The sequence below is a fragment of the Cnephaeus nilssonii genome (genome assembly GCF_951640355.1).
Source record: "Cnephaeus nilssonii genome assembly, chromosome: 2".
Lineage (NCBI taxonomy): Eukaryota > Metazoa > Chordata > Mammalia > Chiroptera > Vespertilionidae > Cnephaeus > Cnephaeus nilssonii.
In genome coordinates, this window is record NC_137073.1 from 109,995,969 (window position 1) to 110,022,358 (window position 26,390).

General features: G+C 42.5%; 1 protein-coding gene across 1 annotated transcript; it reads right to left on the minus strand.

Annotated features, from left to right (window-relative positions):
• Positions 1-4,262: 4,262 nt before the first annotated feature.
• IL7R (interleukin 7 receptor) lies at positions 4,263-26,390 on the minus strand (the record flags this gene model as incomplete). Its single annotated transcript, XM_079798205.1, has 8 exons — positions 4,263-7,275; positions 7,675-7,750; positions 8,914-9,007; positions 10,038-10,203; positions 11,108-11,265; positions 15,830-15,987; positions 24,689-24,824; positions 26,273-26,390. The coding sequence occupies 8 exons, from the start codon at positions 26,388-26,390 to the stop codon at positions 6,772-6,774; spliced, it is 1,410 nt and encodes a 469-aa protein (XP_079654331.1). The 3' UTR covers positions 4,263-6,771.

Sequence of the window (26,390 nt, forward strand, 5' to 3'; positions counted from 1 at the left end):
GGCCTTAATGAAATCTTTGTGTCTTTTAGTGCTTTTTTTTCACTTTATCCCCTTGTGTTTTCCAGATATGCAATTATTTCACCTGCCAATAATGATCATTTGGTTTCCTCCTGTTTAATATTTATGCTTTCTACTTAGTCTTCTTGTCTAATTGCATTTTCTAGCATTTCTAGAACAATGTTAAATTGGTAACAGTGGCATTTTTTGTTGTTTTATTTCTAAATTTAATGGAGTACTTTTAGTAAATTTCACCAACGAGCATGACCCTGGCTTAGGTTCTATACTTATTTTACTAAATTTTTATGTTAAAGCATAAATTGAAGCATCACTCAAATCTGCATTAACTTCTACTTAAATCCATGAAAGTTTATTAATATGCAAAAATGATTTTATAGCAGATTCATCAGTCTTGGGCTATAGCATTTATTGCCCCTCTACCTAATTAAACAAAGCATTTCTCAGGCTAGCAAGTTAATATTGTGCTGTTGTCAATGGATAACAGCATCTTTATTTTAATATTAAAATGTTTCCTGGTTATTTTGCACTTCTGTCTGATGACTAGCACAGTTTATACTTTGCAGAAACTAATTTGTAGTAAAAAGGAAAAGTCCTTCGGAGCCTCTGCGAGTCCTTCTCCTTGATGAGAAGTCGTTACCCAGAGTAGACAAAGTTAGCGGCTGTGCGTCACTGCAGGTTGCCCAGGACCAAACCAGAGAGAGTCGGACCTGCATTACCACCATTTGTCCACTATCCAGAACTGAAATGTCAGTGCCGACATGTACACATAAGGAACTGTTGGACATTGAAATTGGGTCTCAAAAGAACTGTTGGCCCAGAAAGAAACTCACTATAGACTGATTCATTTGCCTGTCACCATAACCATTATTGCTTGTCTCATTTTCGGTTCTTATAAGTGTATTTCTAATAGCACATGATCTCACTCATCTAGGGGAAATGATGAACAACATAGACTGATGAACAAGAACAGAACCAGAAACAAGGAGGCATGGATCAGACTGTCGGGCCTCAGAGGGAGGGTAGGGGAGGGTGGGGGTAGCGGGGAGAGATCAACCAAAGGACTTGTGTGCAAGCATACGAGCCTAACCAATGGTTAAGGACAACAGGGGGGTGGGGGCATGTGTGGGGAGGGGTGTGGGATGGGAATGGGGGGATGAGGACAAATATGTGATACCTAAATCAATAAAGAAATTTTAAAAAAAAGAACTGCTCCTCAATTTCCCGGGGAGGGGCCACCAGTCTCACTCAAAGGCTTCTGCAGAACTCAGCATTGAAATGCTGTTTCGCAAACCTCAGGGGCTTGGCGTGCTATTTGCATTGGGTGCTTACCCGTGTCGTGAGGAGTGTGAGTGTGTTCTGCGGACCCACCAGGCTTTGTTTTCTTTGAACAGCTGCCTCATTGCAAGCTACACACAAATCCCACACAAATGACGCAAACCACTAACACTCAGAAGTAGAAGTTGATCTAGAGTAAGGTAAATACATGAACAAACAAAAGTACAATGCAGATATTCATCAGAGAGAAGAACCTTTGGAAAGTTCTCTCTCCACCCCACCCCACCCCACCCTATTGCTTCCCCAGTTCTGTGGTCACAGTGGTTAGGAGTGCAGCTAGGGATGGAGAAGACAACCGACTTCTTCCACGTGAGTGCACATGTGCTGTCCTCTCAGGGATGCAGCCTGAGCATCCTGGCCTGGCATGCTTCTGTCCTGAATGGCCTCGAGGAAACACAAGGACAGATACAATGTCATTCACGAATGGGCTGACTCATTAGCTCCGCGTTTATGATTGTGTGTCTTCTAGATGTTAGAGACTATGTTTAGCAATTGGCGTACATCTCAATAAATCATTGCCCTCTCCGCCAGAGTGCTTAGACGTTCAGAGGGGAATCAGACAAATGAGGAAATTACGAATCAGTGTGTGGACATGAGGGGTGAGTAGAAGGTACATTAGGATTCCTCCATAAACCCTGGACATTTATTATGCTGCACCCCTGGTTAAAATTCTCCCCAGGACCCTTTCCCCTGCAGACTAGATCAAAACTTCTTAGACTGGCATGTCAGATGCTTAGCCATGGCCCCCCACCAGTTCTGCCAAGTGTCATCTCAGCCACTGCTCAGCAGACTCTCTGGACTAGGAATGCTTAGCTAAGGAGATGCCCACCGATGGTTTCCACTCAACCACCTGCCAAATGGCCCAGCACTTGCCATTTTCACCCACATTGAGACTTGGCTGTCCTCTAGTGTATCCTGTACAGTCCGTCGTGTATGTTCCCAAACCTATGTAGGCCAGCTGTACTTGGTATTGCAATGCTGTTATGCAAGCTGATGAAACATGGGTATACAAAGGGAGACTGATGTTGATCTATCAGAACAACCTCGAATGGTTTGAAAAGACTTGATAAAGGCAGGTTGCAAGAATCTTTAAAAGTTAGGCCACTGCACTTAGATTTTTTTGGAAAGATCTTTTCCATTTTAAAGAAAGCAGAATCACAAAGATCAGAGGATGCGTTATAGTGTGCATTACCTAAGAATTCTAGGCAGCATGAAACTATAATCAGTGACCCATCACTCAAAAGAACAGCCATGGCCTTGAACAGAAGATTGATGAATGGCCATACAGACATGTGTTTTTAATTAAAATGAAGTGTTACAGGTAGATAACTACTATTTTTTGTGAAAGTGCCCGTGTTTGGCTTTCAGGAGTAAGCACCAACCCCTTATCGCTTCCAGCTGAGCCAGGTAAGGAGACATCACCCCGTGTATCTGTAACTCCCTCATGTTCCACAGTCTGTCGCAGCTCTGTGACTTTGAACATGCTGTTCCCTCAGCTTGGAAATGTCCTCTCTGCTCTCCAGGCTCCTTGGTCTGGCACATTCCTACTCACTCTCTGCCACCACATTAAGTGGACTTCCTTTACATTACCCTTCCTGGAGCTTCTTCCTTAAGTCATCCGTGTGTGTGTGTGTGTGTGTGTGTGTGTGTGTGTGTGTGTGTGTATGTGTGTGTTTCTCACCCAGCAGCAGAACCCCCTTCCTTTATTTGGGGAACACCCCACTCTCTGAGGCAGAGCCTGTTCTTACCCATGGCTACGTCCCAGCACCTGAGCTGGGCATGGCTGCAACTGACCACAGGCTTCAACTCTGCCTGTAAACCAGCAGCCAGGGACGTGAAGGCACAGATGCTGCTGCGAGTCTGCTCTGGGGCTGCTGGTGGCAGGGGAGGTGGCTGCTCTCAGTTTCTGGAGCTGCCGGTCGTAGAGATGAAGGGTGTCTCGTGGCCTCCATGTTCTTTGACTCTCCCAGATATTCTGTGAGCCCTCTAAAGACTTTTATCAATTCCTTTTCTGCTGAAATTAGCCAAATTGACTTTTATTGCTTAAAGCGACTAATCCTGATGATACTTTGCCTTAAAGTCATAATATGACATTGTAACTGTTCCTGTGTGTCTTTGCCCCCATGTGATCACGAGCTAGGACCATCCCATCTCAATCTCTGTAAGCTCAATGCCCAACACAGTGCAAACTAATACACAGCAGATGCTCAACAAATTTTGGTTAATTCATTAATTTGGGAATTAACTACTTAATTGACGACAAAGTTTCCTCTGAAAACCCAAACCCATATAATGACAGCAGGTAGCACCAGAATGTGTCCTTTCCAGTGGCCGAGGAGAACTGTGGCCCGTTGTGGGTGTCCCTCCATCCATATTTATCCCAGAAGACACGCACAATCCTGGAGAGTTCCATAGCATTTAATTAAATATGAGATGGTAACACATATCAGATACTTATATACTTAGCAGCTCTGCAAAAATGTTTGTAATGCATGTGGAAAGTACGTGGTCAAATGAGGAAGGTTTACTGTAGTGAACAGTGAATATTATTAAGAATAACCCCCCCCCCAAAAAAAAGAAAAGACCTACTGAGCTGGCAGAAATGCCGTCAGATCTGTATGGTTCCAATTGTCCATCCACGGATTGTTACCATCTTCCTGGCTACTTCGATCTCAAAGCCCCTCTAGCAATGCTATGAAAACACAAACATGTGCATCTGAAACAGCCTACACTTGGCTTTCTGAAGCAAATTCCCATGGAAACCAGGGTGACAGGAGAGGCAAAAGCTGGTAGAAAATCAACCAAATAAGCAGGGCTCCCTACTTTAGGTTGTTTCATTGACCAACTTCCGCTGTCTCTCCATCTGTTTTCTTTTCATTTCTTGCTTTACAGAACTAGCAGTTTTCATCTCTCATTCACACATAGTCTCTGACCAGAAGGTTTTCTTGCTTAATAAAAATCCAAAGTGTGGTTGATCAGAGAAAATTTGTCACCTTACATTATACATTGTCTCGGAGTATATATATATATAATCAAGCATTAGCAGCAGTGAGGATTATGAGTATGATACATGGTTTATAAATGCTTCCAGTAAGATAGGCAATCTCACACTAAATTCAAATGATTACCTATGCCAAACAATACTGAAGGATTTTGAACCTCATTTTTCCTTTTCTCCTCATTTCTTTAAGAGATTGTTTTTTCAGGGATACAAACTTATGGCTTCTAGTCCTGACTTAACGTGAAAGACTGAGTAATTTACCTGTCTTCTGTGTCTCAACTTTTCCATAAGTTGGAGATATTGACAACAAAGACTTCAGAGGGCCTCTCTGAATAAGGTACAAAAGATCCAGGTTGGGTGTGAGGTTTCCTGGGATGACCAATCTCCTCTTTGGGGTCACCTTAGCTCCCATTTCTGCAAAGGGTAAAGAACACACGCCCACCTGGTGGAAAGTGTCTTCTGCTCACATTAGCAGGCTCTGCTTTTCCTCCTGGCTGATGTATTGTGGTATTGTCCCTGTCTCCAGCAGGCACTGTGAACATGCCTCCCTGATAGCACTTCATATGATTATAATCATCTATTTACAAAGCTGCCACTTTCATTAAATTTTTCACTTAATGAGGGCAGGGCCCCAACCTTATTTGGCTTAGATCTCTTGTTCCTAATCCTGTGGTTTGCACATAGCAGGCTTTTCATGAATACTTGTCAAGGAGAGGAAAGAGATAACACTCATGGAGGTTCTTTGACGATCACAGGCATGAAGCAAATCTGAGCGATGATGGCATTATATTCATTACTACTGATTCAGAGAAAAGGACTTGGAAAGTGAGAACCAGCTGACGAGTAGATGCTCTGATTACCGTTGGGTCTAAGCCAATAGATAAGGTTGTTAGTCCACCCTTGAAACTCCCTTCACAGACATTACAAAGCAAAACAACAAAAATCAAAAATTAAAAACAACCTCCCTCAAACAAATTCAAATCAGAACAAAGAAAAAACACACAAAAGGTAAATGACAACAAGCCCCAACCAAAACCTGTCCATCTTCACTTCCCCGTGCTGCATGTGCTTATTGTAACTCCATCTCCTTGAAGTCTGTGGCGGCATCGATGGCTGCAGAACTCGGACGGTTTGTGGATCAATTTGGGTCAGGGCTGCCTCTATACACACAGAAGGATTATTCCCCTTTCGCCACTACTATGCTCTGGTGACCAGAGTGGACAGCATGTTTTTCTTCCATCCATAAGTGTAGCTGGGCGTGGTAGCAAGAGGATTGGGCTCTTGATAACCAACAGTAGAAATCCAGGGCTTCTCATTTACCACCCCACTGGGCAATTTTTCAAAAAACAAAACAAAATGAAATGTGCTTTGTGGCATTCACTTTTTGCAGACATGGTGGGCCATGCCTGGTACTCCACACAACCTTTCGCCCCTACTCTCTTTTTTATAGCTTTTTTGGTTCTGGTGACCCTGTGTCCCCATTTGCCTGGGACACCCCCAGTTTATGCTTATTGTCCTGGAGTAATCTATAATAATAAAAGCATGATATGCTAATTAGACCAGACATTGTTCCAGACGTCCTTCCAGATGACCTTCCGGACGAAGCCAGGGCTGCGAGGGAAGCCCTGGTCCCATGTGTCTGCTGGTGGCCAGAGGGAAGCCCAGGTCCTGGGTGCTATAGGAAAGCCGGTGCCGGCAGCCAGGGGAAGAAAGGCCTACTCTTGCACGAATTGTGTGCATCAGGCCTCTAGTTATTTATAACTTTTCTCACTTTCAAAAGTGACCTAGTTTGGACTTGAATTATATAGTCATCCTGTTATTAGTGAGGGTGGGCACTCGGGAATGGGACAACCCCTAGTTTGGAGGAAGGCACATGGCTCCAGGGAAATTGCCCTTAGACTCTGGGCATCAAATCTTGATTCTGCCCCTGGCTGAGTGGGAATCATGGACAAGTTACTTTAAGCCTCAGGTTCATCATCTATAACAAAGAAAACAGTAAGAATTGCTCCCATCTCCCAGGATAGTGGTGAGGATGCAGGGAGACATGCTGAGCCTGTCACAGTCTTGGATACACAGCAAGTCCTATAATAGCAGCTCTTCTTCTTGTCCTCCTCACCTTTCTTCCTTGCTTCCTCCTGCCTTCCTCGCCCCTCCATCTCCATCCTTTCCTCCACCCTTTCTTTTGCTCTTTTCTGCTTTTTGTAGTTTCTGAAATAATTGAATCCTTTGGATGCCTGAAGCAGAATGCTCCTGCCACGTGCTGAAAGTGGGGAGGGAGGTGTGGGGGAGTGATGATTCCAAATCCTGTATGTTACAGAGAGGGTTGCATTAGTTTTGTCTTCTTCATGCTGTGAGGGAGAGTGGGAGCTCAATCATTTTTGTTGTTCACATGGTTCCAGTCCCAGGTTTCTTACAGTTCACTGGTTTTGGTAGAAGCTGGACATGGTGACATATGCTTCCTCTTGGTTTGATCCCAAGGGAGTGAGGAGGAGCTGTCCCTGGGCAGCTGGGTTCAATGTCAGGATTTCTGATTGGAAAGGAAATGGAGGGTGCAGGGTGGCATTTGTAGTTCCAGGCCCAAGCAGCAGGTCCTGGTACACACGAGGCCCATTCTTGCCACCTTCCCTGCAGTCTGGGGACCTGGAGGAGGGGAGTACAGGGGTACCACACACACTGACATTCCCAGCCAGGCACCTGAGGGATGCATCTCCTCTGAAAGTTTTTGGGGTGATGACTGCATGCTTGCTTGGCCAGTTGGGGCCCTGCACAGCCCCTCCAAGCCTCTGCTTCTCAGACTCCTCAAGTTGTGCAGGGAATGTGTCTTGCAGAAAGCCTTCCACTTCATCTCTAGCTTGAATGCCATCCACCTTATGAATCTGACAGTCCAGGAAACTTTCAGGATTGAAACTCACAGTCAAATTCTGCACCAAAAATAAAAAGAGAGAAGGCATAAAGAGTGTACCAGAGAGACACACTGTCAAATGTTCTGTTCAGGAAAGGATCTAAAGAACTTCTGACAGGGGTTGACCAGAGAATATCAGAGATGAACCCATATGTTCTAGTTGTCTCTTTGCTTTTGGAGGTGCTATGACACTTGGGGTCTGAAATCACCGTTGGCTGTGCCCTCCAGTCCTGAAACTTATATTTCATTTTTGTTTCCTACCTCCAGATGCTGCAGCTAGAATCTTATGAGGAATCCTGGGTTAGGAATGCCAAAAAAACACACAACTCGAGGTTCAACAATTCCTAATCCTGCAATATTATTCCCGTCTGTTGGGCTGCCTTGAACACAGTGACAGAAAAGCATCAGAAGCACTCGCCTTTTTTGGTTTCTTACACAGTTGCTCCAGAGTCTTCTTATGATCAGGGAGACTGGGCCATACAATAGGCTTAATCCTGAAATAAGAGGACATTGATAGATGAAAAGAATGGCATAGGGAGCAGGCACAATAGATCTTTCCACTTATTCTGAGCCAGAAATCAGAAGAATGGATTTCTAGTCTTGGCTCTGCCATAGCTAGGTGGGACACATTGGGGAAATGACTTATTTGGGCCTCAGTGTCCTACCATCTGTGGAGGAGTTGGGCCAGAGATGGTTTTCAGTGAGCTACTCTATGAATGAGACAAAAATAACAATACGCCTCTGGGAAACAGTGCTGGAGAAAAGGACCAATGAGGCTGGCAATGGAGTGGTTTGGTGTAGTTATGAAGCTACAATTGGACCTTCTCCTCTACTCCCAACATATATGTTGTCATCTTCTTCCTTCTCTTTATTTGCAGCAACCCCTTCTCCCTCATTTTTGTAGAAGTGAGGAATATTTTCTAAGTTACCCAGAGAAATTGCTTTAAGATGGTGCTTTTCAAATTGGTGTATTTGCTTTCTTGGGATATGTGGCCCTGTGCTGATGGCATCTTCCTAGAGCAGTGGTCGGCAAACTGCGGCTCGCGAGCCACATGCGGCTCTTTGGCCCCTTGAGTTTTTAGCCAAGGCCAGCTTAGGAGGACCCTAATTAAGTTAATAACAATGTACCTACCTATATAGTTTAAGTTTAAAAAATGTGGCTCTCAAAAGAAATTTCAATCGCTGTACTGTTGATATTTGGCTCTGTTGACTAATGAGTTGGCCGACCACTGTCCTAGAGCATTAATAACTTGACTGGTATGTGTTTAAAACATCATTTTTATGATGTAACAAACATGGGCTTTCCACAAGGCAGAATGCAAAAGTCCCATGAATGTGTGATAAAGTAAGACTTCACACATATTCTATATTTTTCCATGGGTGTTTTAGTTGCCCAGGCATTCTGGAGGCAGGGCTTCTGCTCCTTTAGGAGGAAAATTTTTTTTTTTTTGGGGGGGAGCATTCGCCTGATGTTTGGTTTATATATTTCAGCTCTTAGGAAACTGGAAATTCATGAGTGCCTGAGGATGAAGATGGATGTTGGCACTATAATTTCTGAAATGCCTTAGTCCCCTTTGTACTTCTAATCAGTAAGTAGAGTTAGAGCTCTACCTCTCTGGGATCCCACATAACCACCCATTTGATTAAAGGAATTCACCTTTTTTTCCATAACACACAGGCCAAGATGACCATCACAGCCACAGAGAAGAAACTCAGAATGCTGACTATAAGTAGAACAGGCTCCATCTTTCCTGGAATGCAAGGATAGTTCTAAGTTAGCAATCATTATCAGGATGAGTTAAGTTTATTTAGTAGCTCAGGTTCTTTATTATTTCTTGAACGCTGCTCTTCAGTGAACAGGATGATATCATAGCTTTATGGTGGAATCTTGACTTTAGTAAGTGCGACTGATTTAGGTGACCAGGTTCAGAACATCTGTCACTTGAAATGTAAAAGTGACCTAGCATTAAAGATATCAGCAGTTGTCTAGCTGGTGTGGCTCAGTTGGTTGAGCATCATCCCATGTACCTGGAGGTTGCCTGTTTGATTCCTGGTCAGGGTACAGGCCTGGGTCTTGGGCTTGATCCCCAGTGTGGGGTATGCAGAAGGTAACTGATGGATATTTTTCTCTCTCATCAATGTTTTGATCTCCCTCTCCCTCTCCCTTCCTCTCTCTGAAATCAATGAAAATATTTTTAAAAAGATACCAGCACTCCCTTCTAGACTCCCATCATCAAGAGAAAGGAGCCAAACTGGGGGGTGATGAGATAGATACCCTCCTTGCAATCTCAGCCATGTCATCCCCCAAAGGGGAGATATATGTGCCATGCTTCAGGTCCCCAGGGATGTGCTTGAGCCATGTCCTTTGGCTCTTCTGGCCACTCTCCTTTCCTATCCCACCAGCATATTTTCATTATTCTAGAAAGAAGGGCAAGGGAGAGCCCCATCAGCCTGCCAATCTGCCATCCACAGAAGTGTTTCCTAGAGGGACCTTACTTACACCAGTGTCTGAGATCCCAGTCTGAATTGGTAAACTGGAGGCAGTGGGTGGGAATTTTGTTCAGAAGTATTAGCAGGTCCTAGGAGCACCCAGGCCAGTAGAGTCCAGACAGCCTTCATCAGTTGACCAACCCCCACTCCTTCCTGGTTCATCACAAAAAGGGCAAAGATGGCAGGTCCTCTCCAAAGAAAGGCATCCTCTCTCTTGCTTTCGTTCTCACTCACACACTTTGACCTGAAAAGCTCTCCGCAGGGAACAGAGAGTCTGCAGTCACTTCTCACCTGGGCCCTTGGCCTCTGGAGTTCTGAAGTGGAAACTTGGACTCCATTCACTCCAGAAGCCTTTATAATAGTCAGTAGGGATGGATCGGACTTTAATCTCATACATTGCATCAGGTTGTAGTTTTCTCTGCAGGAGTGTCAGCTTTGTACTGGATAAATTCACGTGCTGAAGAGCAAAAAGTGCCACAACATTTTTAGGATGAAAACAGAGGTGCTGCCCAGATCGCCCAATTCATTCAAGTTGAGCATCTTTAGTCTTGTGGACATTGGCTCAAAGTTCTCACATATTTGTTACAAGAAAAAACTGGCATGTGGAGGGGTCAGCAGTAGAATTTGACAGAGGCTATGAGCTCATAAGTGATACTACAGTTGGTGAAAGAGGGCAGTGGTACTATGGGTCTTTATTCAGGTGAGTTGGGCTCTCCCAACTCTTCAATCTCTTCTTTTTCTTTCTCTCTCCTTTCACATCCCAAGAAGAGGTGAAAGGGAGTGGTAAGATTCGTGAGCAAAAATTATTTCCCTCCAAAAAGATATAATTCTACCTTCCTCTCTTCTTTTACTCCATCCCACTGCTCTCACACTTCCATAAATCAATTGTGGTTATGACTTGGTGATGGTTTTGCCCCATTTACCTGTGAAAGTTGGGCTAAATATGATACCTTTTAAGGATCCCAAGTAAAGAGGATTGATTTTTATTTGGTCTTGACCTATACTGTTAGCCCAACAACTTAATTTAGAAACACTATAAAAATAAACAACAACAACAAACACCCCCTCCCCCTTGGGTGAGGGGGAAACAGAGTTAGAAGAGAACTGGGCCAGAGGAGATCTGAAGCTTTTACTCTTAGGAGCTTCTTTCAGTAAAAGGTACATTTTGAGCACAAAATTACTAGGGGACTCCCTAGGTAAATGTACCTCTGGAACAAAAAATATATAATATTAAGAAGTTCCTATTTTATAGTTTAATACATTTACGTATTTTAATTTGTATATGTAATTTATTTATTCAGTATATTCATATACACATATTTATAAATTTCATAACCTATAAATGTAGTTGACCTACATACCATCCAATCATCTTCATTTTTTTCCTGGTGGTAGGCTACCTCGTGTATTAAATTTTTTACATATTTCTTTTGCAAGTGTGATGTATTAAATGTCACCACAAAGTCATTTGCTTCCTCACGATAGATGACTCTTATGTCAAAAGGAGCCTCAGGTTTAACTGAAAAGGAAAAAGAAATGAGGTCAGCCTATAGGGCAGTCAAGAAAATAATTATAATTTTAAAGTTCATCTACTCTGAAAATCACATTCCTGTTTAGAAAACCATTTCTTCTTCTTCCTCGTTCAATGCCTGACTACATTTCCCAGCCTCCCTTGCAGTTGGGTGTGGCCTAGTGAGCAGTGTGTGTGGAAGGGATGTGCAGTACTTCCTATCCTGGCCTAGAAACTCCACATGTGTGACCCTATGCCTGTTCCCCATTCACTTATTGGAGTCATATATTGAAGACAGTGAAGCTACAGGATGAATGAGCCCTGAATATTGCTTGGAGGACTTTCACCCACAGGTTAGAAACACCCATTAGGTTCTTAGAAGAACAAGAAATAAACTTGATGGTGTTCGAGAGAGCACATATTTTAGGGCTTATTTGTTACAACAGCTGCTAATTTTACACTAAAATACATTCTTCTCGTTTTTTAAACACTTGTTATAAACTAGCCCCAAAGCAGAGTGTGTAGACTTCAAGTCTTCATTGTTCCAATAAGATCAGGTGGTAAGCTTACACCTCATTTCAGCTGATATATAGAATTCCAGGGTCTGCATCCTGGCCCTGGCTTGGACCTTCCAGTGTGACCTCAGGCTGCCTCCTCCTTCCGTCTCCTTTGCTTTTGCTCTAAACCCCTCTCTGGCTTCCTCCTTCTGCCTGTCTGCCTCACAGCGTGGCTGTTAGGGTCACATGCACCATATCTGAAATGCTGTTGGAGGGAGATAGGTATTATTTCAGCAGAACAAACCTGAGAAAGGTATTGAATTCCTAGAAGAGCATGCGTGTCGGGCTGCCTCCCCACGCTGGCAGGAGGCTTCCCCATCTTGGCCTCTTAGCTGCTCTTTCACCAAAGCCTGGGAGGTCAGTTATCTAGAGATGTGGCAGCCACTGTTCTGCATGGCTTATCTCAAGACAGAGATGGGGGCACACATAGGTTAAAGTCTAACCTAAACCTGTTGTGAATGAACGAGAGGGTGTGTTCATCAAACGTTCACTCAGTAGATGGAGCTGGATTCCGCGCAGTCCAAGCTGGGCTCTGAGCCTGACCTGCTGACCCAGTGAGATGAACTCGGGCGGTAAGGTTTACCCACACACTGCCATTCGTGTCTCACGGTGCTGACTGCCCAGGTTTCTCCTGGAATACTCCGGCAGCACCATAAAGAGGGAGTGGCTCCTCCCTTACCCTCATGAAAGGGGAGGTTGACCCGCTATTACCTTGGATGCACTAGATAAAGGGACGATGTCCTAAAAGGAAGCAGGAGGAAAGGAGGTAGGAGTAGAAAAACAAGTCAACAGAGAATGCTGTCAACCCCTTGACACCTGCCAAGCCGGTTCCTGCCCTTCATTGAAGGGAATAATTAAAATTCACATTCTCAACAAGCAATCTGCCATGGAGTTCCTTCCATCCCCAGCTCCCCAGGAAGATAAAGGAAGAATTAAGGGAAGACCAGACTAATATTTATTATATACCTCTAAGTACCAAGTGTGTTAGTTGTGCCATCTGCCATCAGCAATCACTTATAGCCACTATACTGACGAGGAAACTGAGTCTGGGAGAGGCCCCTGTGGGACGGTTTAAGGGGACTGAAATTCAATCCTGTCTGACCTGACGCTTGCTGTTCTTCATTTAGCTTTTGTTTCTGACTCTGTTGCTTTGCACTGGCTTGTTCAGGCCCCCTCCCCATGTCTGCCTCTAGCCTAAATGCTGTCTATGAGCACATTCGAAAAGGATGCTCATTCCTCAAGCAAACAGTTTAAAACGTGTATTAATTCTGGCACAACCTGAACGATAATATAAATGTGCTCTGCCAAGAAGAGTAGGAAGGCAGGACGCTGCCCCTCTCGACCTAAAGACAGGAAGTGGGTGAGCAGGCAGGTCGCCTCAGGGGAGCCCTGGCTGTGAGGTGCTCTCAGGAGCATCCAGCTTACGTTGAATTAAGTGACGGAGCCAGGAAAGATGCTGCTGTAGACTCACCTCCACCACTTCTCCTCCTCATTCCCCAGGGGTGCTTTCCAAAGCCCCGAGCTTCTCCTGCAGTACTCCAGAGGGGTCCATGCTACCATCAGTGTGTACACACTGCCTCCCCTCCCCCCGCTCAAAGGGGGCATGACAGATTTGTGGTCTGCTGGGTGGAATAGAATATGGACCCCTAAGAGCCCTGGGCATGTGAGATCTGGGGATTCCGATGGGGTAGGGTGCCCCCCACCCCGGGGCTATGGATGTGCCACGAGTGTTCACACGCACTCCTTATAAGCTGCACACGGGCCATGTGTGTGGCATGGGTTTCTGTAGGAAGCGCCTCTCCCCTGATGCTCCAGGGCTCTGACAGAGGACTGAGAGCGAATATATAGTATTGGTAATGCAAATGGTAAACCTGTAATACAGTGCTCTTGTGCAGGGCACAAACTGAACATCCATCCACAGCAGCCGAGTCTCCAGATGAGCAAAACCTAGCTGGCTTGCGTCACAGACTGCGACTGTCATCCCCACCTGGCCGGCACTCACACCACTGATGCTTGTTCACCTATGGGACTTTTGCTTTCACTCTTTATTTTACCATCTCAGTGAAATAAAGCCGAGACTAAATTCTGAGTTTCTCTTAATGGTCTCTAGGAGGAGTGCTCTCCTACATTTAACTTTATTTTTAGAGGGTAAGTTGGGCGTGGGGTTGAGAATGTGGAGAGACAGAGCCATAGTATTTAAAACCAGCAAAAGAATTCATCTCGTCAATCACTTTGAACAGTTCTTCATAGATACATACGAAATCACCACAGGTAGAATATGTACAAGTAGTTAGGATCCCATTGTACTTATATATCATAATTGCCTCAGACCGTGCCCTAGACTATGGTATCTCTGAGTATAAAGAACTTTACTCACCTCAGGGTCATAAATCTGTAAGCAATGGAAAACATTTTTTTATGTCTAAATTCCCAATCTCTCTGATTGTTTTGATTTACTTGCCTGGTAACCAAAAGTTAAATTGGTAATTAATATTGACTTATAACCAGTTAATTGAATGGATTTATTGATTTTATTATTATGTATGTGGATATTATATAGATTCAAAGAAAACATGCAGATGAGTTTAGTAATTCAAATTATAATTATAATTTTATTTGAACTATATTTTTTAGACAAATGTGATATATGTATTCTAGTCAAATCAGATTCAGCATCAATCCTCAATAATAGGGTCTCTTTGGAAGATGTGATAGTAACTTCATGTGTCAATATGGTGTCCATTTATTTGGTCAAACACTAGTCTAAAGTACAGTTTTTTTTTTTTTTTAAGACACAGGTAACATTTAAAGCAGTAGATTTTGAGTAAGACAGACTACTCTCTATAGGGTAGTCTTCATCCAATTAGATGAAGGCCTGAAAAGCACAAACAGATTCCCAGAAGAAGCAAAAATTCTGTCCCAAGAATTCTACATAAAAAACCTGCTTGAGTTTCCAGACAGCCTGGACTTCCCCAGGGAATTTGGACTCAAGAGTATAATATCCACGCTAACCTCAATTTCTAGCTTTCTGGCTTGCCCTACAAATTAAATATTTGCCAGCTCCCATAATTGCGTGAGCCAATTTCTTAAAAAAAAGTGTGTGTGTATATATATACATATATATATGCATATATATATGTGTATATATATGTATACACACACACACACACACACACACACACACACACACACACACACACACATATATATTCCTCCCTTAGTGGTTCTGTTTCCTCTGGAGAACTCTAATACAGAAGGTATATTTACTTTTTAAAACGATGTGATTATTTAGCTAAACACACTCAGAATGTGGGAATATGGTAAGTATAGGGGGGAAAGACTACAGAAAATTTAGGAGAAGGTGAGGTGAGGAAGGAAAGGACATGAGTGAGTGGATGACTGGAGACCCAGCTCCAGTTAGACACTTTATATGGATGAATTTCTCTTTAATGTATAGGTGCCAATCACTCACTCATGGAGTGTGAAAACCCAGACAATTATTACGGTAAGAATTAATAGCATAAGCTTCAAAACTTTCTTTTAAAAATGATTTGACTCATAGACACAAAGGATAGACTGACAGCTGTCAGAGGGGAGGGAAGGGGGGGTGCTGGGTGAAAAGTTGAAGGGATCAAGCAGTAACAATTGGTAGATGCAGAATAGCCACAGAGATGCAGTTTGCAGTGTGGGAATACAGTCAATGTTGTTGAGATAACGGGGTATGGGGCAGGTGGGTGCTTGGGGCAGCAGAGGGACCACTGTGTTGGGTGCATGTTTTTTTTCTGGCCACTTTGCTGAACATCTGAAACTGGTGTAGAATGGTATTGAATGCAAACTGTGGTTGAAAAATAAAATAATGTTTAAAAATAAATAAAATGATTTCTATCAGAAAATTTGCTATTCTCTAATGCAAATAGCTTTCATGATTTATGTACTTTTAAAATCCAGAAACTCCAGAGACGGTCAATATCTTCAGATACCTGAAAGATGGAAGTCATCCCCCCTATTTTTCTTACCTATATGGACTATGCTCATTTTCCTGCAAGTTAAGATCCTTTGTCCAAGCTTCACACATATTTTGCTATCTCCAATCAGTAAGAATTTACTTGTTTTGAGGAAATATATCTCTTGCAGTTTACTAAAATTCAGGCACTTTACTTCCAAAAGGGCTTCACTGTAGAAACAAAAAAGGGTATTTGTTTTAATTCAAGGAGGAGTTTCGGTATACAATGGAATAACAGCACAAGTATGCTTCATTTGTGTGACTTCAACTCTGACCCATCTTATAAGATGATCCAGATGTTGGGACTAGCAGAAAAAGGACTTTAGAGAAGCTCTTGTAAATATGTTCCAAGGCTAAACATAAAACATTGTCAGGGTTATTGAACAGATGTTTAATCTTAATAGAGAAGTGGAAACTATAAAGGAGAACAAAATAAAAATACTATAACAAGTATCTAACTTTTTTAAAAAATGTACTGAATGTATGGGATGGATTTAATAGCAGATTGAAGATGGCAGAAAAAAGGGTTAGTGAACATGAAGATAGATCAATAGATATTATTTATTCTGAAATAAAAATTCTTGGTGACCTGTAGAACAACATCAAAGAAATAAATATGTAATTAGAGTTCCAGAACAAGAACAGAGAAAGAATTTGGCTGAACAAATATTTTAAAAAATAATGGCTCCAAATTTCCCAAACGTGGGGAAAAAGAAAAGCACATCATAAAAGCTAAGCACATCATAGTTGAATGGCTGAAAAACAAAGACAAATAGAAAATCTTGTAAACATCTAGGAAAAATTATCACTTTCTGTACAAAACTATGGAAACCAGAAAACACTGGAATAACATCTTAAATCTCTGAAATAAAAGGCACCCAGATTGGAAAAAAAAAAAAAGACTCTATTTGCAGACCACATGTTTGTTTACATGGAAAACCATTTTCTCCAAAACAATTACAGGAAATAATGAAGTGAATTCAGCAAGGTCATTGTACAAAAGGCAGTTATATTTCTATAGGTTAGTATCAAACAATTAGAAAAATCATTTTAAAAAAGAACAGCTCCATTTCTGCAATAGAAACATAAAATGCTTAGAAATAAAAATTAATAAAAGATCTTTAAGGCCTTTGCAATGACAATTACAAGCCATTCCTGAGAGCTATTAAAGAGGATCTAAATAAATGGAGAGCTACTTTCATGGATTAGCAAATTTAGTAGGAAGAAGATGGAAACATTCCCAAAATTGGCATATATAATATTAAACAAAATCTCAGCAGGATTTTATAATTATTGATAAGACAATTCTAAAATTTATGTGGAAATTCAAAGGACAGCCAAAACAACATGAAAAAAGTAGAACAAATAGGATTATGAGCTCTTGAATTAAATGTACTATAAAGCTATGGTAATCAGGACAGTGTAGCACTGGCATAAGGATAGATAAGTTGATCAACAGAAAGTATATAGAGAGTTTGGAAATAGATTCATACCTATAAGGTTAATTGATTTTAAAACAGGCACCCAATCAATTAAATGGAAATAGAAAATCTTTGCAGCAAATTATCCTAGAACAACTGAACAGATGTATGGAAAATATAAACTTCAATCTTATGCAATATAAATTAGATATGGATTATGGACCTAGACATAAAGGTTAAAACCATAAAGTATTTAGAAGAAAACAGAGAAAAGTATCTTTCTAACTCTGGCAGTAGACAAAGATAGTAATGACACAGAAAGAAATATAAAGGAGAAAGTGATGGATATTTTAGTCTTTATCAAAATGAAAAACCTCTGGTTTATTAAAATACACCATTAAGAAAATGAAATGGCAAGCTACAGACTGAAAGAAAATAATTGTAATACATATGTCTGACATACAAATTGTATGCAGGACATATAAAGAATTTACACCCATCAATAATAAAAAGACAACTCAAAAAAAGACAAAAGCTTTGCCAAAACAGACATACAAATGGCCAACAAATTCATGAAAAGGTGGTCAACATTATTTGTTATTTGAGAAATGTAAATAAAAATGACTGGATACTGTTTTAGACCCAAATGTAGCTCATACATTGTTGGTAGGAGGTGGAATGGTGTAACCACTTTGGAAATCTGTTGCGCAGTTTCTTCTAAAGTGAAATATACACCTACTCCCATAATACAGCAATTCCACTCAGATTTTTATTGCAGAGAAACCCGTGGAGAAACAAAACTGTGTATTGACAAACTGACTTGTACAAAAATGTTAACAACTTAAAAAAGGAATAGTCTCAAACTTGAAAAAACTCAAATGTCCATCAAGAGGAGAAAGGATTAACATGTGTGATATATTCATACAATGGAATTGATACTGAACAATTGAAAAGATGAATTATGAGACGTGTCAACATAAATAAATCTCAAAAGCATTGTGCTGTGCAAAAGGAATGAGACAGAAAAGAGTAAATGGTGTGTTATTCCGTTTATAAGAATGATCAGAAACTGGCAAAAACCAAAGTGATAGAGTTCAGAACTGAGATTGCCCACAGGGGTAAAGTGTGACTGGAAGGGGACCTGAGGTGTCCTCTTAGGGCAAAAGAAGCATTCTGTGTCTTGACTGAGGCAATGGCTAGATGTCAGATTTGTTTCTCAGAATCATTAAACATCTGTACATTTCACCGTAGGTAAGTGTGACTCCCAAAATGAATTATCAACAAAGAAAGTAAATCAAATAAATTAATAAAGCACATAAAAATTAAAGAAGTAACAGAACATATGTATTCTCATTATAAAGTAATTAAACAATGCAGGATAAAGTAAAATTACTAATTTCTCTTCTTTTCTCAACCTCCATATAATTTCCCTCTTCTGTGATAACCATGCTTACCACTTTGTTTTTCCTACATGTTCTTTCAACCCAGCCACATAGCCCCTAAAAAGGTGTAGCGGGGTCAAACTGGAAGTGGGGATTGTGGCAGAAAAAGTACCTCTGTGTAAGTGTGCTTACGTAAAAAGAATCCTTCTCGTTAATCATCCTATATAATAAAGGCCCAGCGACCATAACAGCATAATGACCAGAACAACCGCTCGGCCAGTCACTATGAGGTTCATTGACCACCTCTTGGTCCCTCCCCGCACCCCACAGGCTCCCATCGCTGGATGGCAAATGGGGAAGCATGGGGAACCAGGGTGGGTGGCGGCAGGGCGGGACTGGGGACCGGCGAGTGGGCAGAAGGCAGACCTCTTGGTCCCTCCCTCCAGCCCGCAGGCTCCGATCCATCACCAGAAGATGGCCCTGATCGCAGGCTAGGCCTAGGGACCCTACCCGTGCGCAATTTCGTGTGCTGGGCCTCTAGTATATATATATATATATATATATATATATATATATATATATATATATATATATATTAAATCATAGGCAACAGGCTTCAAAGAGGTCCTTTACTACCTCTAATCCAGAATACGTGTTGGTGTTCTTTAGTAAATTGGATGTGTGTACATGTTTCTCTGCATGTGCTCAAGTGAGCCCTTCACACGATCATCCATGGACTCTGTGTGGCTTGAGGTGAGGTGGGCATGGAGCTAAAATCCAAGGGGAACCCCTCAACTTTAGGTGCATAATTATTCACCTTTGGGCTGCTGTGGTCTTTAAATGACTGGTTAATCTCCATTTAAGTTTGTTAATTGGCTAAACATATTTTCTCTTTGTGGGACACTCCTTAAAATTGTCTCCACTGCCCACTCCCCCACACCCCAATGTAGCTTTTGTTTAGTTAACTATTATCTTTCAGGGGCATATAGTTCTGGTGTGTGTGTGTGTGTACCTGTATTTGTTGGAGTTTCTCAAGGGTGTGTTCTTTTTTTGGGCTAAATGGGTTTTCCCACTTGGAGTAGAGTACAAGTAAAAAGCCAGTGTTTAAGGTAAGCTAGATGGATACCGGGGGCCACTCCTTGGGAGGAGTGTCAGATAGGAAGTTTTGAAGATGGCAACATTGCCATGATTTGATGAATAAGGATAGAAGGGGTGTACTGAGGCAGGGTCCTATTTCTAAAGTTCAGGTAAATATGTGATGTGGAGAAATTTGAAGAATAATGGTTTTTAGTTCGATCACTGAGTGTAGAATATACTGGGAAGTAAAGCATGTGTGGAATATTCTGCTAGAGATCCTTAACATGTAGCAAGTTCTTGGTGCTATTGGAAGTTTAAGAAGAATAAAAAATGGTATTCTCAGTTTATTCCCATTTTTGGGGGGGGAAGGAGATTAATGAACAATGGAATATGAAGATCATCATGTGGCTGTCTTGGGAGCCTGGGCATCCTATTAAGGGCTCTGAATTGTAGGAGCTGCTTTATGGAGGAGGGGGGTTAGGGGGGGCGTGGATTAGGGGAAGCCTTGTCAGAAGACTAAGATAAAACTGTGACCTGGAGCAGAGAGTCTTGCCTTGAGCCACTGACCCTGGCTTCAGGTGCTTGGAGGAAACTTAGTGTGCCCCTATGAGTAGTTCAACTCAATTCTATCCAATTCATTTCAATGTACTTAATTAAATTAAAACAATTTACTTGGTTGCTAACTATGTATTTATTGCCAGTGTTAGGAATGTTCTGGGACTCCATGGTCTAACTGTTAGACTCTAACACCATAGCCACTATCCACATACTTATTGAACACTTGAAATATAGCTAGTCCGAATCGAGATGTGCTCTGTTTTTTAAAAAAATATTTTTATTGATTTTTTACAGAGAGGAAGGGAGAGGGATAGAGAGTTAGAAACATCGATGAGAGAGAAACATCGATCAGCTGCCTCCTGCACACCCCCCACTGGGGATGTGCCCGCAACCAAGGTACATGCCCTTGACTGGAATCGAACCTGGGACCTTTCAGTCCGCAGGCCGACGCTCTATCCACTGAGCCAAACCGGTTAGGGTGAGATGTGCTCTTAATATGAAATACACAGCAGATTTGGAAGGCTTAGTATGCAAAAAAAAGAATGTAAAATATTCATATTGATTACCTGTTGATAATATTTTGAATATATTAGGTTCAATAAAATATATTGTTAAAATTAATTCCACCTATTATTTTCCTTTTAAATATGTGGCTATTAGAAAATTAAAATTTCACACCTGGCTCACACATGTGTGAATTGTATTGTATTTATGTTGGATAGAACCATTCTAGGTATTTAAGGAAAGGTATCTGAGTGGTACTATAGGCCAGTGGTCGGCAAGCTCATTAGTCAACAGAGCCAAATACCAACAGTACAACAATTGAAATTTCTTTTGAGAGCCAAATTTTTTAAACTTAAACTATATAGGTAGGTACATTGTTATTAACTTAATTAGGGTCCTCCTAAGCTGGACTTTGCTAAAAACGTCCTCAATCTGATTGAGGCATGTGGCTCGCGAGCCGCGGTTTGCCGACCACTGCTATAGGCTAACACATTGGACCCTGTGGGACCTCCCATGAGACATCAACCCCAAACCACTCACAGATCCCCTTGTTCTGAAAATAGGGAGAGAGACTGCTAGAGACCACAGCCCCTGTTTCTTTCTTTTCTTTTCTTTTCTTTTCCTTTTTTTTTAACGTTTTTTATTGATTTCAGAGAGGAAGGGAGAGGGAGATAGAAATATCAATGATGGGAGAGAATCATTGATTGGCTGCCTCCTGCACGCCCCCTACTGGGGATCGAGCCTGCAACCCAGGCATGTTCCCTTGACTGGAATTGAACCTGGGACCCTTCAGTCCATAGGCTGACGCTCTATCCACTGAGCCAAACCGGCTAGGGCAGCCCCTGTTTCTTTACCCCCTAAAATTTCTGCAATCTTGTATAGTTTAGTGTGATGTGATATTTACATGGAAACATTAAAAACAAAAATTATTTTATTTCTTATTTGGCCCTGAAAACCAGAATCTATCTTGAAAATATGGGACAACTTTGAAAGTCAGTGTAGTTTACTATAGAGAGGACTACATTACCAACACTTGACAAATATCGCTAGTGAAGTCTCGAGTGTGAGGTAGAATCGGCAGGGTGTAGCCTGCCACATGGGTGGTAATTGAGGAAAACAAAACATGACACATTTGAAGTGGTATCTGTAGGCGTACATGGCAGTCACTGTGGTGCCCCCAAGAATGTGGAAATAAAGAAAGTACAATTGCCTTCTGAGAACTGACTCTAAAAATTATGCAAACACCTAAAAGGCAGGGTCCCAAATTCAAGTACCTATGCAGGTGATATAAATGAGAAACGAGGGCCTAACTTCAGGACTGAGATTTAAGTCCCCATCTACAGAGGCAGCCAGAATTCTGTTCATCTATTTTTTGATGTATGTGCCCAGTATTATGAAACCTGATTTTTAAAGGGATACCTAGATATTTGAATGCTGGCGACTTGTTTAAAAAATTTAATCACATTGAGATCTGAACCAAATAACTCTAGTCTTAAAATCAACAAACAAATTACCTTGGTTTGCGTCTATATTTACTGAATAACCTTTTGATCACATTTTTAAAATGAAAATCATACTACTGAGAGGATTATGTACCATTTCCGGGCACTGACCATATGTTAGTTGCTCATGTTTCTATCCCAATGTGAGGCAATTGTTATGATCAGAGAGCTTGATTGAACCCCTGGGGTCACAGAGCTAGTTTTGAATTCCAACCTACATGCCTGTTCCCAGCTCCTCTGCGTTGTCACTCCAGGTACCTGACAGCTAGTTAGAGTTCTGGCAGATGAAATATTTTCAGGTCCCCCAGTAAGAGTAGACTTATATGAAACCAATGGGCCCTCTCTGTCCCTCCTTCCCCAAATACCACCCTGAGCCCAGGATGAATCTTCAGGCCTCTATGAGAGTCGTACCTACTACTGTGAAGTAGTCACTTAAAACGCTGGTGCTCCAGCTCTATGGTTTTGCCTAATTCAAGTTCATCCAAGAACCCACAGGAAGGATCTTCACATTGAACATGAAGCAACTAGGTTTCTAAACCTGGGAGACGATGGCCAGATCAGGCAGGTGGTAAATTCATCTAACAAATGCCCCAGGTAAGCCCGCCGGGAAACAGCACCTGGTTTCTAGCAACAATACCCCTGTGCAATGATGTTAGCAGAAAGCACACTTTTCAGTGATTTCCAGCTTCTATAAATTTATATTAATAGGGAAGGGGAAAGCTCCATAAAGGTAGTTTCAGGGTGGAAAAGAAACCCAATATAAGCAGCAAATACAGCTCTCCGTTTAAGTGAATTTAATTTAGGGTACGTGGTCCACTCTGAACCTAGGCGTTCCACCAGTCCACCATCAAGGTAGATACCTTTGTGAAAATAGTACCATGGCCTACTAAGGAGTTCATACTTATTGTTTCACACTGAAAACATGTCTTGAGGTGATTCATTTCCAATGGAAATATCTGAGTCCAATTAAAAAACCCAAATGGGGACTATGGATAGATTAAAATACAGCAGGAAGTATGAAGACTTGCTAAAGGACGTGGGAAAGTTTGCTCAACTGGGCATGGAAGTGGTCAGATGGCGTGTGAGTGAAAGTGGGCAGGAAGGTCAGCCTCAGACTCCCTCAGAGAAACCACAGTGATCACTGAAGTCCACCAATAGCGGCTTGGGGAACCCAGAGTCAAACCTCTGTTTGAAGGAGGTTTTGCCGATAAAAATGAGCGCATCGTTTGTCTGAGTCTTTTGGTGTTTTCGTGTGGGCTAGTTGCAGCACAGATTCTGGATAGTGTCAGTTCCTATTCTCTCGACATATTTTATTCCTGGAAAGAGTGCTACAGGCGTGAACTGACAGAGGCAGATGGGGAACGTGCTATGAAATTCAAGTCCAGTGACTGCAGCAAGGATCTCTGCATGAACAGATGCAGGAAGCTCCTATACATTAAATTCATGTCAGACATGGAATTCAGGGCTTGTCTGGACCCCATATCAGGGGGAGGGGATTGGCTGAGTGTCTACAGAATTTAAGAAGGCCTCTTTTACCCTGGTGGATCCTGACCCACTTTCCTTACTAGGAAACCAACTAAAATGAGGTCATCTGATAGGAATTTGGAGATAGCCACATGTCCGAATTTCAGGTTAGAGTCTTTTTTTTTTTTTAACCCTGAACAGCAAGAGCTGATTTGTGGAGGAGGGAGAAGATGCAGCTCTCTGAGCTCTTACCAGATTTTCAAAACAGAAACTTTCTCCACTTCTTGGCCTTTCCAGAAGCCAAGAGCCAATTTATTCCTGTGGGTTCTTGGAAAATTGACATTGAAAATATAACCTAAAGTCAAATTGTGTTAGGAAGGTGAAAGTTTGGTCTATATTTATAGATTTTTAAAAAAATTTTACTTAATGCCTGTTTTCATTACTTATTACATATGGGCTATGTTTTCTAATTAAGTTACTAAAGTGTTAAATTGTTTACTCATCACAGCCTCCCTGTGAGGTAGTATATCTCATTTAACCCGTGAAGAAACCTGCAGAGATAAGTTACATAGCGAGCTGTAGGGCCAAAGCTGGTAAGTGCTGGTGGTGGCATTCGAAACCAGGCACCAGAGTGCAACTTGAAGACACGAGACTGTCTCCTGTCAGGCCAAGAGATTGTTTTAGGTGAAGCAGGATTTAAATTCTGCTATGAGGTCAGGAGGGATGCGGGATCTCCAAGATCCATACCGTCATTTGGCTGTAGCAGCCGAACCTGCCAGATGAACCTGGAAGAGTTCCTTTGTGAGAGTCTTTCTGGCGAAGGGCAAGGAGTCCAGGACGCTTTGGAATTCATCCCACTGTAATATTGGACACTCAGCCCCCACACTCCTTCCTCTGCCACTGCTGCTGCACAGCGTGGGAAAAGAACGATTTCTAAGCACCCATCGGAGCCCCCACTTCTCACCATATTTGAAATTGCAGGTGGGTGCTGTTGACGTCCGGGTCATCGAGAGCACAGCGCAGGAGGTGCTGGGACCCGCTCACCTCCAGCTGGCTGTAGCAGGAGAAGGAGTAGTCGGGCTCGGCGTCCTCCAAGTCTCCTGGGGGGGGAGGAACAGGCAGCCGTCAGTGAGGCAAACACGTGCATGCGTTTGAGGGGTGCAGGGGCGTGAGAGAAAGGCAGCCTTGGGGGGCGGACATGAAGAAGTGGTTCTAGTTTATCTAAAGAAGGAAAGCCCAAAGGCAACGATGAGCAGAAGTCTTCAAAACCAAACTAAATAAAAATCAGCCCAAAGCAGAAGAAAAGCCAACGGACACAGATTTTTCCAACAGAAACAAAAGAACAATTGCAATCAAGAAATAACCTCCAAACATTTTGAAATGCTCCTGCCATTGGGGTCCCGCCTTAGAGATCTAGCCCGAAGCACTAAGCACAGTCTTTTCTTTATTTAAACGGTGATTTCTTCTGTTGTTTGTACATTTCAAGTGAGAGATGCGTTCTCTCCATAGTCATATGCTACCTAACCCAGCCTTTGACTTTGTTACCAGTCTCCATTCACTCCCTCCCACGTGTTTCTGTGAATGAAGGCAGATGAAGAAGTCTTACCGTCAGCGGGTAGCTTTCCGTTGCTTAAATAGGGGTCCCAACTAAAAGCACCTTTGGTGAGCTCTGTAGTGAGGAGAGTTATTTAAGGTAATTTGTCTTAAGCTACCAACTGAGGCAAACGTGATTAGAAAAACAAATTTAGGGTGGGCTGGAGGGGGTCGGTGGGCGAAAAAAGGGGTCATATGCAATACTTTCAACAATAAAGATTTAAAAAAAAGAAAAAAGAAATTAGGTCTGACAGGACTTCGATCTCGTGGGCTTTTCCATAAGTCTTATAGGTCCTGCTTCTGTGCTTATCGATCTTCTACAGGTAACTGCATCTCATAGATCGGAGCACATTCCGCAGAGCGGGGGCGGGGGGGGGGGGGAACCAGAAACTTTTTGCGGTCACTTTGGGAAAGTCCTGTCACAGTTGACGCCCCTATGTGGAAATAGACATTTTGTATGTATACGTCACCATAGTTAATAGAGGAAAGTCTGTCAGCAAATGGACTCAGACAGGAACGAGAGAGAACCCCGAGTCACCGCAGACATTCTGAGTGCCTGAGTGTGAGTTTGTGATTGCTTGCAGGCCCATCGATCCTTAGATTAGCTTTTTATAGGGATTTAAATTAGATGCTCCTAGGGCTTTAAATCGGATATAAAATATACTAAAATTAACCCCCAGCTGAGTGACCCCTAGGCCATGAGAGGTGCAAGCAGCACCCCCTTCATTTAAATCACCCCGCTGGTCTGCAGGGGAGTGAGCGAAGCCGTGGCGAGTGGACCAACCCGCCGAGAGACAGGTGGGTTCAGTCACAGCCCCGCATCTGGAGAAGCCACAGCCACACGAGAGCCGTGGGCCCTGCTCTTTCTGGACTTTCCTGGAATCCGCCCACTTCCCAGTTCTGCCCCAGCCAAGCCCCTGGGCACAGTCCTCAGCAATGCGGGGCAGCCACCCACCCGTCAGGGCCCACGAAGCACGCTCATTGCTAGTCCCCAGACCGAGGTCTCGGTTCCTGAGAGCGGTGCCTTCCCCAGTGGAAAGGGTCTGGGTGGTTTCAGCCTGCCTTTCTTCCAT